The sequence below is a fragment of the Coregonus clupeaformis genome, unplaced genomic scaffold (genome assembly GCF_020615455.1).
Source record: "Coregonus clupeaformis isolate EN_2021a unplaced genomic scaffold, ASM2061545v1 scaf0032, whole genome shotgun sequence".
NCBI lineage: Eukaryota > Metazoa > Chordata > Actinopteri > Salmoniformes > Salmonidae > Coregonus > Coregonus clupeaformis.
In genome coordinates this window covers 1,011,609-1,025,000 of record NW_025533487.1, presented here as the reverse complement: position 1 = coordinate 1,025,000, position 13,392 = coordinate 1,011,609, and the positions used below count along the sequence as shown (strand labels likewise).

The window sequence follows — 13,392 nt, the reverse complement described above, 5'->3', positions numbered from 1 at the left end:
GAAGATTACCCTTCAGTGAGATTAATTATATGGTTTGAGATGTGATTATATTTTACTCAAAATCTTAATATTGTAAAAACTGTACACACTAAATATATACTTATGAGAACATATTGTAAGAATTTATGTTGATATACAGTAGGGTCTGACATTTTTGACACCCTTGATAAAGATGAGCAATAATGACTATCTAAAATGCTCAACAAATATGGGGAAATTATATTATTTTATACTAATACAATTGCTCAAAGAAAGAAATTTTGTTTAACAAGTAATACTTATTTTCTCTCAAAAAGGTAGGGGTCATAATTACTGACACGCCTAAAGATTTGTATAAATAAAGTATTCAAAGGTTTAGTATTTGGTGGCATATTGCGACCACTTGACTATATCAAGCTTGTGACTCTAAAAACTTGTTGGATGCATTTGCAGTTTGTTTTGGTTGTGTTTCAGATTATTTTGTGCCCAATAGAGATGAATGGTAAATAATGTATTGTGTCATTTTGAAGTCACTTTAATTGTAAATAAGAATAGAATATGTTTCTAAACACTTCTACATTAATGTGGATGCTACCATGATTATGGATAATCCTGAATGAATCGTGAATAATGATGAGTGAGAAAGTTAAGGAGGGTCAAAGATCATACCCCCAAGACATGCTAACCTCCCCTGTTATTGGTAATGGTGAGAGGTTTCCTTCCTCTCCGGCAACTGAGTTAGGAAGGGCGCCTGCATCTTTGTAGTGACTGGGTGTATTGATACACCATCCAAAGTGTAATTCATAACTTCACCATGCTCAAAGGGATATTCAATGTCTGCTTTTTGTTTTACCCTTCTACCAATATGTGCCTTGCCATGCAACCTATTATGTGACTTGTTAAGCACATTTTTAGTCCTGAATTTATTTAACAAAATGGTTGAATACCTGCTTGCTATAACAACAAGGTCCAATACTTACTGACTCAACACATTTCAGCTTTTCATTTTTAATTAATTTGTAAACATTTCTTAAAAGGTAATTCCACTTTGACATCATGGGGTATTGTGTATAGATCAGTGACAAAAAAATCTCAATTTAATCCATTTTAAATTCAGGCGGAAACACAACAAATTGTCGAAAATGTCAAGGGGTCGCTCCACGAAAAGAAAAGTATGTTATATTAAATTAAGTACCCTTTAATACAGACCACATGGAGAATTCAATACATCAGATTTCTATATATGAATAAAGATGTTCTTCCATGCGCCCTCTGTGACTTCTAGGAAGGATTTGAACCCACTTAACCCCAACATTTCTCCAAGTTTTCACCATCGTTTTAAAGCCCTAGTTATTGTGTTGCTTTGACAAAGTAATTTCTGAAGATTCTTATTTATTTCACGTGATTCATTTATGTCTGTGCCTCATTTTAAGGTCAACCCATTTACGTGAACTGATCTATCGTTTTAATATGGTGAAAATATTCCTTTTAAAATATATATTTTTTCTTCTAAAGAAACATTGAATATCTAATAGTCAAATCATAGTGAGCTGGTCCTACTCTTTTTGGCCATGTCCTGGTGTTTTGTGGGTTGAGCAATAACACGTCAAGCCCCATAGATAGACAGGCTAAACATTTTTAAACAATTAAAATGTTTTTGTGAAGCTTGAATTAAATTGCCACTCCCTGTTGCACACGACAAAGGTTTAACTCCCCATATCACAATGGGATTTATGGCTGATTTAAAATTAAATGGTAAATCCTGTCACTTCATTTGGCACTTAATAAGCACTTACTATAGTAATCTTTTTATTTAACCTTTTGAGATGGGAAAACATGTTGTTTATGAAGTTGAACACGTGCTCTTTATGACAAAATGTGAACATTTGGTGAAATCAAAAGTTTTATTTGACCAAGTACCACTCCTCAAAAGGCACCGAATTGGTGGAATAACCCATATCTGTTTACACGTGGGCATCGTGTTCTTAAGGCTAGGAAACAAGTACTGTACACTTAGCAACCTGCCGCTGCCGACAACGGTTGCCACGGCAGCTAAACGAGGATGTGGCGTTGCCGTGAGGAAGTGGTCGCCGTAGATACTGGCCCGAGGGCAGCTGGTTTGTGTGTGTGCTTCTCATTTGAATAATGTGTCCTGAATCTGTCAGTGCGTTGAGCAGCCGTATGCTCATTGAAACAACAAAACCCACCTCGTAAATAATAATAAAACACCACACAATCACTGCCTTTGTTTTGGTGCTGTTGAGTTGGGTTTTTCATTTGTTTGTTTGCCCCTCCCTGTCCTCTTCTCAGCTTTCCCCTTTCTCCCAATCCAAAGAAACAGCCTGCCGAAGAGGGTGGGAATGTGTGTCTGTGTAGACCTGTGTGTGTGTGTGTGTGTGTGTGTGTGTGTGCGTGAGCGCTTGTGTGTGTGTGTGTGTGTGTGTGTGTGCGTGAGCGCTTGTGTGTGTGTTTGCATGCTTGTGTGAGTCTTCTGTGTCTTGTGGTGTATGTGAGCGCTTGTGTGTGTGTGTGTGTGTGTGTGTGTGTGTGTGTGTGTGTGTGTGTAGTGTAGGCCTGTGTGTGTGTGTGTGTAGTGTAGGCCTGTGTGTGTGTGTGTGTGTGTGTGTGTGTGTGTGTGTAGTGTAGGCCTGTGTGTGTGTGTGTGTGTAGTGTAGGTTATATCCTGTTGTTATGCGTTGCCTGCATCTTTAGTTTTATGCCCAGCGATAATCGCCCCCTATAAATACAGATATTTCAATCAAAAAAATAAAATATTAAGATATGGGACATATCGTTAGAGGAGAGCTGTGTGTATATCAGGGCTGGTTCAGTATTGAATGCGCATGTGTGTGTGTGTGTGTCTGTGAGAGAGATAGAGAAAGTGGGGCCTCTCCATCTCTGCCCCCCCCCCCCCATCAGATTAAGGCCAGTTATTATAATTGGGTGACAGAGAGTTGGCAGAATGCCCCTAAGTGCCCCATCTGTGCCAGTGTCACACACACATAAACACACACACACACACACACACATGTTTGTTTTACTATGCTTGCGGGGACCAAACAATTGATTCCCATTCAAAATCCTATTTTCCCTAACCCCTAACCCTAAACCTAACCCCAAAACCCTAAATCTAACCCTAACTCCTAACCTTCACCTCTAACCCTTTAACCCTAACCCCTAAACCTAAAATAGGCTTTTTCCTTTTGGGGACCACTTTTCCGAAATGTTCCTTGTTTTACTATCCTTCTGAGGACTTCTGGTCCCCACAAGGACAGAAAAACCAAAACATACACACACACAAACAGGAACAGAATGGAGAAAGCAACAGAACAGGGGGACCGGTATATAACGGTCACAGGGTGACGGAAAGAGGGAAAGTGGAAAAAGAGGGAAAGTGGAAAACAAGCGAGGGGAAAGGGTTAGATTTCAGCCAGAGAGAAACAACGGATGATGACTAGGAGGAGAGAGAGAGAGAGAGAGAGAGAGAGAGAGAGAGAGAGAGAGAGAGAGAGAGAGAGAGAGAGAGAGAGAGAGAGAGAGAGAGAGAGAGAGAGAGAGAGAGAGAGAGAGAGAGAGAGAGGGAGAGAGGGAGAGAGAGAGAGAGAGAGAGAGAGAGAGAGAGAGAGAGAGAGAGGGAGAGAGGGAGAGAGAGAGAGAGAGAGAGAGAGAGAGAGAGGGAGAGAGAGAGAGGGAGAGATAGAGAGAGATAGAGAGAGATAGAGAGAGAGACTTCTGAGTGTAATGTTTACTGTTAATATTTATTGTTTATTTCACTTTTGTTTACTATCTACTTCACTTGCTTTGGCAATGTTAACATACGTTTCCCATGCCAATAAAGCCCTTAAATTGAATTGAATTAAGAGAGAGAGAGAGAGAGAGAGATAGAGAGAGAGAGAGAGAGAGAGAGAGAGAGAGAGAGAGAGAGAGAGAGAGAGAGAGAGAGAGAGAGAGAGAGAGAGAGAGAGAAAGAGAGAAAGAGAGAGAGAGAGATAGAGAGAGAGAGAGAGAGAGAGAGAGGGGGGGGAAGAGAAAGAGAGAGAAAGGAGGAAGAGTGGAGGAAGAGTGGCGAGAGAGAGAGGATGAGGTCAGCCTACCTGTTTTAAATAAATGATAGAGGAGAAGAGAGGTGAGACTTACCTTGACGTCTGAGAAGAACATCTTGAGCATGTTGGACGAGGGGTATCTGCTGTAGAAAAACATGAGCTTGGCTTTCTTCAGATGGTTGGGAGACAAGCCCTCCTGGATCTGACAAGGCCACAGTCAAGGAACGCAGTACACCAACCGCTATCTGTTTATCTATAGGAACTTAGTATATCACAGCTATCTGTTTATCTATAGGAACTTAGTATATCACAGCTATCTGTTTATCTATAGGAACTTAGTATATCACAGCTATCTGTTTATCTATAGGAACTTAGTATATCACAACTATCTGTTTATCTATAGGAACTTAGTATATCACAGCTATCTGTTTATCTATAGGCACTTAGTATATCACAGCTATCTGTTTATCTATAGGAACTTAGTATATCACAGCTATCTATTTATCTATAGGAACTTAGTATATCACAGCTATCTATTTATCTATAGGAACTTAGTATATCACAGCTATCTGTTTATCTATAGGAACTTAGTATATCACAGCTATCTGTTTATCTATAGGAACTTAGTATATCACAGCTATCTATTTATCTATAGGAACTTAGTATATCACAGCTATCTATTTATCTATAGGAACTTAGTATATCACAGCTATCTGTTTATCTATAGGAACTTAGTATATCACAGCTATCTATTTATCTACAGGAACTTAGTATATCACAGCTATCTATTTATCTATAGGAACTTAGTATATCACAACTATCTGTTTATCTATAGGAACTTAGTATATCACAGCTATCTATTTATCTATAGGAACTGAGTATACCACAGCTATCTGTTTATCGAACCTGCTGCATTTCAACAATAACTCACAATTCATAAGTTGATTCATTGTTTTTTAATTGAACCTGGGATCAAATTAAATATCATTACATACAAACACACACACACTCACACATGCACACACGTCATGCAGGAGTGCCCAGAGTGTGATTCTGTGTTTCTGTGTGTGTATTTGTGCATGCGTGTGTGTGCGTTCATGTCTGTGTGCCTGCGTATGTGTGCGTTGCAGCACAGATGTGCCATCTCTCTCTCAGCGAGCGGCGTGATGCCATTAACAGTTCTATAATCTATCAGACATGAGGAGCCACGGGAGACCAATCAATAGAGGCCCGTGAGGGCAATTAACACCCCCCCACCCCCCCCTGCCCCCCACCCTCCCACTGCTGCCCCCTAAAGAGAGTCTAAACCCTCCACTCTAGAGACATAGAAATTGAAACAGGCACAGGGGACAGACAGTCAGCTCCGGGGACATTTGAAGAACCCCACTCACAACACTCTTTCACCCCCAGAGAGAGGCTTGGAGCTGGAGCAGCAGACTAAACTACCCCACTCCCCCCTCCTCTCCCTGCATCTCTAACCTCAGCTGAAAACACTGACTAGATATGATAGGGGGAGGGGAGAGAGGGGGTAGAGGGGGCCAGCTAGAGAGAGAGAGAGAGAGAGAGAGAGAGAGAGAGAGAGAGAGAGAGAGAGAGAGAGAGAGAGAGAGAGAGAGAGAGAGAGAGAGAGAGCGAGAGAGAGCGAGAGAGAGAGAGAGAGAGAGAGAGAGAGAGAGAGAGAGAGAGAGAGAGAGAGAGAGAGAGAGAGAGAGAGAGAGAGAGAGAGAGAGAGAGAGAGAGAGAGAGAGAGAGAGAGAGAGGCCAGTTAGAGAGAGAGGAGGAGAGGGGGCCAGCTAGAGAGAGAGGAGGAGAGGGGGCCAGCTAGAGAGAGAGGAGGAGAGGGGGCCAGATAGAGAGAGAGAGAGAGATTAGACTGAACCAAATAATGAGAAAACAAAAAGATAATTACTTGAAACATTGGAAAGAATTAACAAAAAAACTGAATAGCTGACCACTGTGACCCAAAATTAAGGAAAGCTTTGACCATGTACAGACTCAGTGAGCATAGCCTTGCCATTGAGAGAGGCTGCCGTAGGCAGACCTGGCTCTCAAACGACAGGCTATGTGCACACCGCCCACACAATGAGGTGGAAACTGAGCTGCACTTCCTAACCTCCTGCCAAAATGTATGACCATATTAGAGACACATATTTCCCTCAGATTACACAGACCCACAAAGAATTCAAAAACAATTTTGATAAACTCCCATATCTATTGGGTGAAATACCACAGTGTGCCATCACAGCAGCAAGATTTGTGACCTGTTGCCACAAGAAAAGGGCAACCAGTGAAAAACAAACACCATTGTAAATACAACCCATATTTATGTTTATTTATTTTCCCTTTTGTACTTTAACTATTTGCACATCATTACAACACTGTACATAGCCATAATATTACATTTGACATGTATCTATTCCTTTGGAACTTTTGTGAGTGTAATGTTTACTGTTCATGTTTTAATAATAAAGCCCTTTGAACTGAATTGAATTGAGAAAGAGAGGAGGCCAGCTAGAGACAGAGGAGGAGAGGGGGCCAGCTAGAGAGAGGAGGAAGGAGAGGGGACCAGCTAGAGAGAGAGGAGGAGCGGGGCCCAGCTAGAGAGAGGAGGGGGAGAGGGGACCAGCTAGAGAGAGGAGGGGGAGAGGGGACCAGCTAGAGAGAGAGGAGGAGGAGAGGGGGCCAGCTAGAGAGAGGAGGGGGAGAGGGGACCAGCTAGAGAGAGGAGGGGGAGCGGGGACCAGCTAGAGAGAGGAGGGGGAGAGGGGACCAGCTAGAGAGAGAGGAGGAGCGGGGCCCAGCTAGAGAGAGGAGGGGAGAGGGGACCAGCTAGAGAGAGAGGAGGAGCGGGGCCCAGCTAGAGAGAGAAGGAGAGGGGACCAGCTAGAGAGAGGAGGGGGAGAGGGGACCAGCTAGAGAGAGAGGATGAGCGGGGCCCAGCTAGAGAGAGGAGGGGGAGAGGGGACCAGCTAGAGAGAGAGGAGGAGCGGGGCCCAGCTAGAGAGAGGAGGGGGAGAGGGGACCAGCTAGAGAGAGAGGAGGAGAGGGGGCCAGCTAGAGAGAGAGGAGGGGGAGAGGGGACCAGCTAGAGAGAGAGGAGGAGCGGGGCCCAGCTAGAGAGAGAAGGAGAGGGGACCAGCTAGAGAGAGAAGGAGAGGGGACCAGCTAGAGAGAGGAGGGGGAGAGGGGACCAGCTAGAGAGAGGAGGGGGAGAGGGGACCAGCTAGAGAGAGAGGAGGAGCGGGGCACAGCTAGAGAGAGGAGGGGGAGAGGGGACCAGCTAGAGAGAGAGGAGGAGCGGGGCACAGCTAGAGAGAGGAGGGGGAGAGGGGACCAGCTAGAGAGAGGAGGGGGAGAGGGGGCCAGCTAGAGAGAGAGGAGGAGCGGGGCCCAGCTAGAGAGAGGAGGGGAGAGGGGACCAGCTAGAGAGATAGGAGGAGTGGGGCCCAGCTAGAGAGAGGAGGGGGAGAGGGGACCAGATAGAGAGAGAGGAGGAGCGGGGCCCAGCTAGAGAGAGAAGGAGAGGGGACCAGCTAGAGAGAGGAGGGGGAGAGGGGACCAGCTAGAGAGAGGAGGGGGAGAGGGGACCAGCTAGAGAGAGGAGGGGGAGCGGGGCCCAGCTAGAGAGAGGAGGAGAGGGGGCCAGCTAGAGAGAGAGGAGGAGAGGGGGCCAGTAAGAGAGAGGAGGAGAGAGGGGGCCAGCTAGAGAGAGAGGAGGAGAGGGGGCCAGTAAGAGAGAGGAGGAGAGGGGGCCAGCTAGAGAGAGAGGAGGAGAGGGGGCCAGTAAGAGAGAGGAGGAGAGGGGGCCAGCTAGAGAGAGGAGATGGGGGAGGGGGCCAGCTAGAGAGAGGAGGAGGAGAGGGGGCCAGCTAGAAGAGGAGGAGAGGGGACCAGCTAGAGAAAGGAGTGGGAGTCAGCTAGAGAGAGGATGAGGAGAGGGGCCAGCTAGAGAGAGGAGACCAGCTAGACACGTACTCAACCCTATCTACATTTAAATGTTTTACATTTTAGTCATTTAGCAGACGCTCTTATCCAGAGCGACTTACATGAGCAATTAGGGTTAAGTGCCTTGCTCAAGGGGACATCAATATATTTACATTTACATTTGAGTCATTTAGCAGACGCTCTTATCCAGAGCGACTTACAGTTAGTGAGTGCAAACATTTTTCATACTGGCCCCCCGTGGGAAACTAACCCACAATCCTGGCGTTGCAAGCGCCATGCTTTACCAACTGAGCTACAGGGGACCTATTTCTCACCTAGTTGGCTTGGGGATTCTAACCAGCGGCCTTACGGTTACTGGCCCAACGCTCTTAACCGCTAGGCTACCTGAAGATAGGCTACCTACAGTGGCTAGCGAAAATATTCACCCCACTTGGCATTTTTCCTATTTTGTTGCCTTACAACCTGGAATTAAAATTGATTTTTGGGGGGTTTGTATCATTTGATTTACACAACATGCCTACCACTTTGAAGATGCAAAACTGCTCCAGCTCCTTCAAGTTGGATGGGTTCCGCTGGTGTACAGCAATCTTGAAGTCATACCACAGATTCTCAATTTGATTGAGGTCTGGGCTTTGACTAGGCCATTCCAAGGCATTTAAATGTTTCCACTTAAACCACTCGAGTGTTGCTTTAGCAGTATGCTCAGGGTCATTGTCCTGCTGGAAGGTGAACCAGGTTTCCCTCAAGAATTTCCCTGTATTTAGTGCCATCCATCATTCCTTCAATTCTGACCAGTTTCTCAGTCCCTGCCAATGAAAAACATCCCCACAGCATAATGCTGCCACCACCATCCTTCACTGTGGGGATGGTGTTCTCGGGGTGATGAGAGGTGTTGGGTTTGCGCCAGACATGGCGTTTTCCTTGATGGCCAAAAAGCTCAATTTTAGTCTCATCTGACCAGAGTACCTTCTTCCATATGTTTGGGGAGACTCCCACATGCCTTCTGGCGAACACCAAACGTGTTTGCTTATTTTTTTCTTTAAGCAATGGCTTTTTTCTGTCCACTCTTCCGTAAAGCCCAGCTCTGTGGAGTGTACGGCTTAAGGTGGTCCTATGGACAGATCCTCCAATCTCCGCTGTGGAGCTTTGCAGCTCCGTCAGGGTTATCTTTGGTCTCTTTGTTGCCTCTCTGATTAATGCCCTCCTTGTCTGGTCCGTGAGTTTTGGTGGGCGGCCCTCTCTTGGCAGGTTTGTTGTGGTGCCATATTCTTTCCATTTTTTAATAATGTATTTAATGGTGCTCCGTGGGATGTTCAAAGTTTCTGATATTTTTTTATTACCCAACCCTGATCTGTACTTCTCCACAACTTTGTCCCTGACCTGTTTGGAGAGCTCCTTGGTCTTCATGGTGCCGCTTGCTTGGTGTTGACCCTTGCTTAGTCCCGTGTAGCTCAGTTGGTAGAGCATGGTGCTTGCAACGCCAGGGTTGTGGGTTCGATTCCCACGGGGAACCAGTATGAAAAATGTATGCACTCACTAACTGTAAGTCGCTCTGGATAAGAGCGTCTGCTAAAATGTAAAAATGTGTCTGGCCTTTCAGAACAGGTGTATATACAGTGGGGAAAAAAGTATTTATTCAGCCACCAATTGTGCAAGTTCTCCCACTTAAAAAGATGAGAGAGGCCTGTACTCAATACTTTTTTCCCCCACTGTATACTCAGATCATGTGACACTTAGATTGCACACAGGTGGACTTTATTTAACTAATTATGTGACTTCTGAAGGTAATTGGTTGCACCAGATGTTATTTAGGGGCTTCATAGCAAAGGGGGTGAATACATATGCACCCACCACCTTTCCGTTATTTATTTTTTAGAATTTTTTGAAACAAGTAATTTTTTTTTCACTTCACTTCACAAATTTGGACTATTTTGTGTATGTTCATTACATTACAGGTTGTAATGCAACAACATAGGAAAAACGCCAAGGGGGATGAATACTTTTGCAAGGCACTGTAACTCTCTGTATTCTGGCCTGTGGAAAACACTGCAGTCATTTAGGTCAGGAGCCTGAGTGTGTGTGTGTGTGTCTGTGTGTCTGTGTGTGTGTCTGTGTGTCTGTCTGTGTGTCTGTGTGTATGTCCGTGTGTTCAGGTAAAACCCACAGTGACCATAGCTGAGTCATCTGTTTCCTAATACAGGGACTATTAGGAAACACACACACACACACACACACACACACACACACACACACACACACACACACACACACACACACACACACACACACACACACACACACACACACACACACACACACACACACACATCCTGCACCCCTCCTCCTGAAGCCTCATATTTATGTGGGCATTATTTTCCCTGTCGACCTTGAGCCTGGCTGAGGTGCTTTGGCTGTGTGTGTGTGTGTGTGAGTGTGTGTGTGTGTGTGTGTGTGTGTGTGTGTGTGTGTGTGTGTGTAATGGTAGCTAAAGAAAGGTGGTGAATAAACAGCACAGCTGGGATTAAATGTTCCTCCCTCCTCCCTCCCTCCTCCCCCCCCTCCCTCCCTCCTCCCTCCCTCCCTCCCCTCCCTCCCTCCCTCCCTCCTCCTCCTCCCCTCCCTCCCCCCTCCTCCCTCCCTCCCTCCTCCTCCCTCCCCCTCCCTCCTCCTCCCTCCCCCTCCCTCCTCCCTCCCTCCTCCCCCTCCTCCCTCCCTCCCTCCCTCTCACCCCTCTCTCTCACCAGGTGGATGGTGTTTGTGTGTGCAGGAGAAGTGAGACAATAACATCTGAACCCTGAACCGTTTGCCAGGTGTACGGGAAAAGAGAGAAGGAGAGGAGGAGAGGAAAGAGGACAAGAAGAGGGAGTGAAGAGAGGATGAGAGGGGAACAGAAAAGAGGGGAGAGGGGAAGAGAGCGGTAGAGAAGGAGAGGGGAAGAGAGCGGTAGGGAGGGAGAGGGGAAACAGAGCGGTAAGGAGGGAGAGGGGGAGGGGAAGAAGCGGTAGGAGGGAGAGGGAAGAGAGCGGTAAGGAGGAGATGGGAAGAGAGCGGTAAGGAGGGAGAGGAAGAGAGCGGTAGGGAGGGAGAGGGAGAGGAAGAGAGCGTAGGGAGGAGAGGAAGAGAGCGGTAGGGAGGAGGGGGAGAGGGAAGAGAGCGGTAGGGAGGAGAGGGGAAGAGAGCGGAGGGAGGAGAGGGGAAGAGGGGAAGAGAGCGGTAGGGAGGAGAGGGGAAGAGAGCGGTAGGGAGGAGAGGGGAAGAGAGGGGTAAGGAGGGAGAGGGGAAGAGAGCGGTAAGGAGGGAGAGGGAAGAGAGCGGTAAGGAGGGAGAGGGGAAGAGAGCGGTAAGGAGGGAGAGGGGAAGAGAGCGGTAGGGAGGGAGAGGGGAAGAGGGGAAGAGAGCGGAAGGGAGGGAGAGGGGAAGAGGGGAAGAGAGCGGTAGGGAGGGAGAGGGAGAGGGAAGAGAGCGGTAGGGAGGGAGAGGAGAGGAGGGGAAGAGAGCGTAGGGAGGAGAGGGGAAGAGAGCGGTAGGAGGAGAGGGGAGAGGGGAAGAGAGCGGTAGAGAGGGAGAAAAAGAGAACGAAGGGAGGGAGAGGGGAAGAGAGCGGTAAGGAGGGAGAGGGAAGAGAGCGGTAGGGAGGAGAGGGAAGAGAGCAGGGAGAGGGAAGAGAGCGGTAGGGAGGGAGGGGAAGAGGGGAAGAGAGCGTAGGGAGGGAGAGGGGAAGAGAGCGGTAGGGAGGGAGAGGGAAGAGAGCGGTAAGGAGGGAGAGGGGAAGAGAGCGGTAGGGAGGGAGAGGGGAAGAGCGAAAGGAGGGAGAGGGAAGAGAGCGGTAGGGAGGAGAGGGAAGAGGGGAAAGAGCGGTAGGGAGGAGAGGGAAGAGAGCAAGGAGGGAGAGGGAAGAGAGCGTAAGGAGGGAGAGGGGAAGAGAGCGTAAGGAGGAGAGGGGAAGAGAGCGGTAGGGAGGAGAGGAAGAGAGCGGTAGGGAGGAGAGGAAGAGGGGAAGAGAGCGGTAGGGAGGGGAGAGGGAGAGGGGAAGAGAGCGTCAGGGAGGGAGAGGGGAAGAGAGCGGTAGGGAGGGAGAGGGGAAAAGATGGGTAGGGAGGGAGAGGGGAAGAGAGCGGTAGAGAGGGAGAGGGGGAGAGGAAGAGAGCGGGAGGGAGAGAGGGGAAGAGAGCGGTAGGGGGGGAGAGGGGAAGAGAGCGGTAGGGAGGGAGAGGGGAAGAGAGAGGTAGGGAGGGAGAGGGAAGAGAGCGGTAGGGAGGAGAGGGGAAGAGAGCGGTAGGGAAGGAGAGGGGAAGAGAGAGGTAGGAGGGAGAGGGGAAGAGAGCGGTAGAGAGAGAGGGAGAGAGCGGTAGGGAAGGAGAGGGAAGAGGGGAAGAGAGCGTAGGGAGGGAGAGGGAAGAGAGCGGTAAGGAGGGAGGGGAAGAGAGCGGTAAGGAGGAGAGAGGAAGAGAGCGGTAGGGAGGGAGAGGGGAGAGAGCGGTAGGGAGGAGAGGAAGAGAGCAGTAGGGAGGGAGAGGAGAGGGGAAGAGAGCGGTAGGGAGGGAGAGGGGAAGAGAGCGTAGGGAGGAGAGGAAGAGGGAAAGAGCGTAGGAGGAGAGGGAAGAGAGCGGTAGGGAGGGAGAGGGGAAGAGAGCGGTAGGGAGGGAGAGGGGAAGAGAGTGGTAGGGAGGGAGAGGGGGAGAGGGGAAGAGAACGGTAGGGAGGGAGAGGGGAAGAGAGCGGTAGGGAGGGAGAGGGAAGAGAGCAGTAGGGAGGGAGAGGGGAGAGGAAGAGAGCGGTAGGGAGGGAGAGGGGAAGAGAGCGGTAGGGAGGGAGAGGGGAAGAGGGGAAGAGAGCGGAGGGAGGGAGAGGGGAAGAGAGCGGTAGGGAGGGAGAGGGGAAGAGAGCGGTAAGGAGGGAGAGGGGAAGAGGGGAAGAGAGCGGTAGGGAGGGAGAGGGGAAGAGAGCGGTAAGGAGGGAGAGGGGAAGAGGGGAAGAGAGCGGTAGGGAGGGAGAGGGGAAGAGAGCGGTAGGGAGGGAGAGGGGAAGAGAGCGGTAATGAGGGAGAGGGGAAGAGAGCGGTAGAGAAGGAGAGGGGAAGAGAGCGGTAAGGAGGGAGAGGGGAAGAGGGGAAGAGAGCGGTAAGGAGGGAGAGGGGAAGAGGGGAAGAGAGCGGTAGGGAGGGAGAGGGGAAGAGAGCGGTAAGGAGGGAGAGGGGAAGAGAGCGGTAAGGAGGGAGAGGGGAAGAGAGCGGTAGGGAGGGAGAGGGGAAGAGAGCGGTAGGGAGGGAGAGGGGGAGAGGGGAAGAGAGCGGTAGGGAGGGAGAGGGGAAGAGAGCGGTAGAGAGGGAGAGGGGAAGAGAGCGGTAGAGAGGGAGAGGGGAAGAGAGCGGTAAGGAGGGAGAGGGGAAGAGGGGAAGAGAGCGGTAGGGAGGGAGAGGGGAAGA

General features: G+C 48.9%; 1 protein-coding gene across 2 annotated transcripts in view; it reads right to left on the bottom strand.

Annotated features, from left to right (window-relative positions):
• The window catches only part of prox1a (prospero homeobox 1a), a 74,854-nt gene that overhangs the window by 44,317 nt on the left and 17,145 nt on the right, over nt 1–13,392 (bottom strand). For both annotated transcript variants that reach the window (XM_045212613.1, XM_045212614.1), the window contains exon 5: nt 4,117–4,224. In XM_045212613.1, coding sequence (XP_045068548.1) covers nt 4,117–4,224 — 108 coding nt within the window. The remainder of the gene's footprint in view (nt 1–4,116; nt 4,225–13,392) is intronic.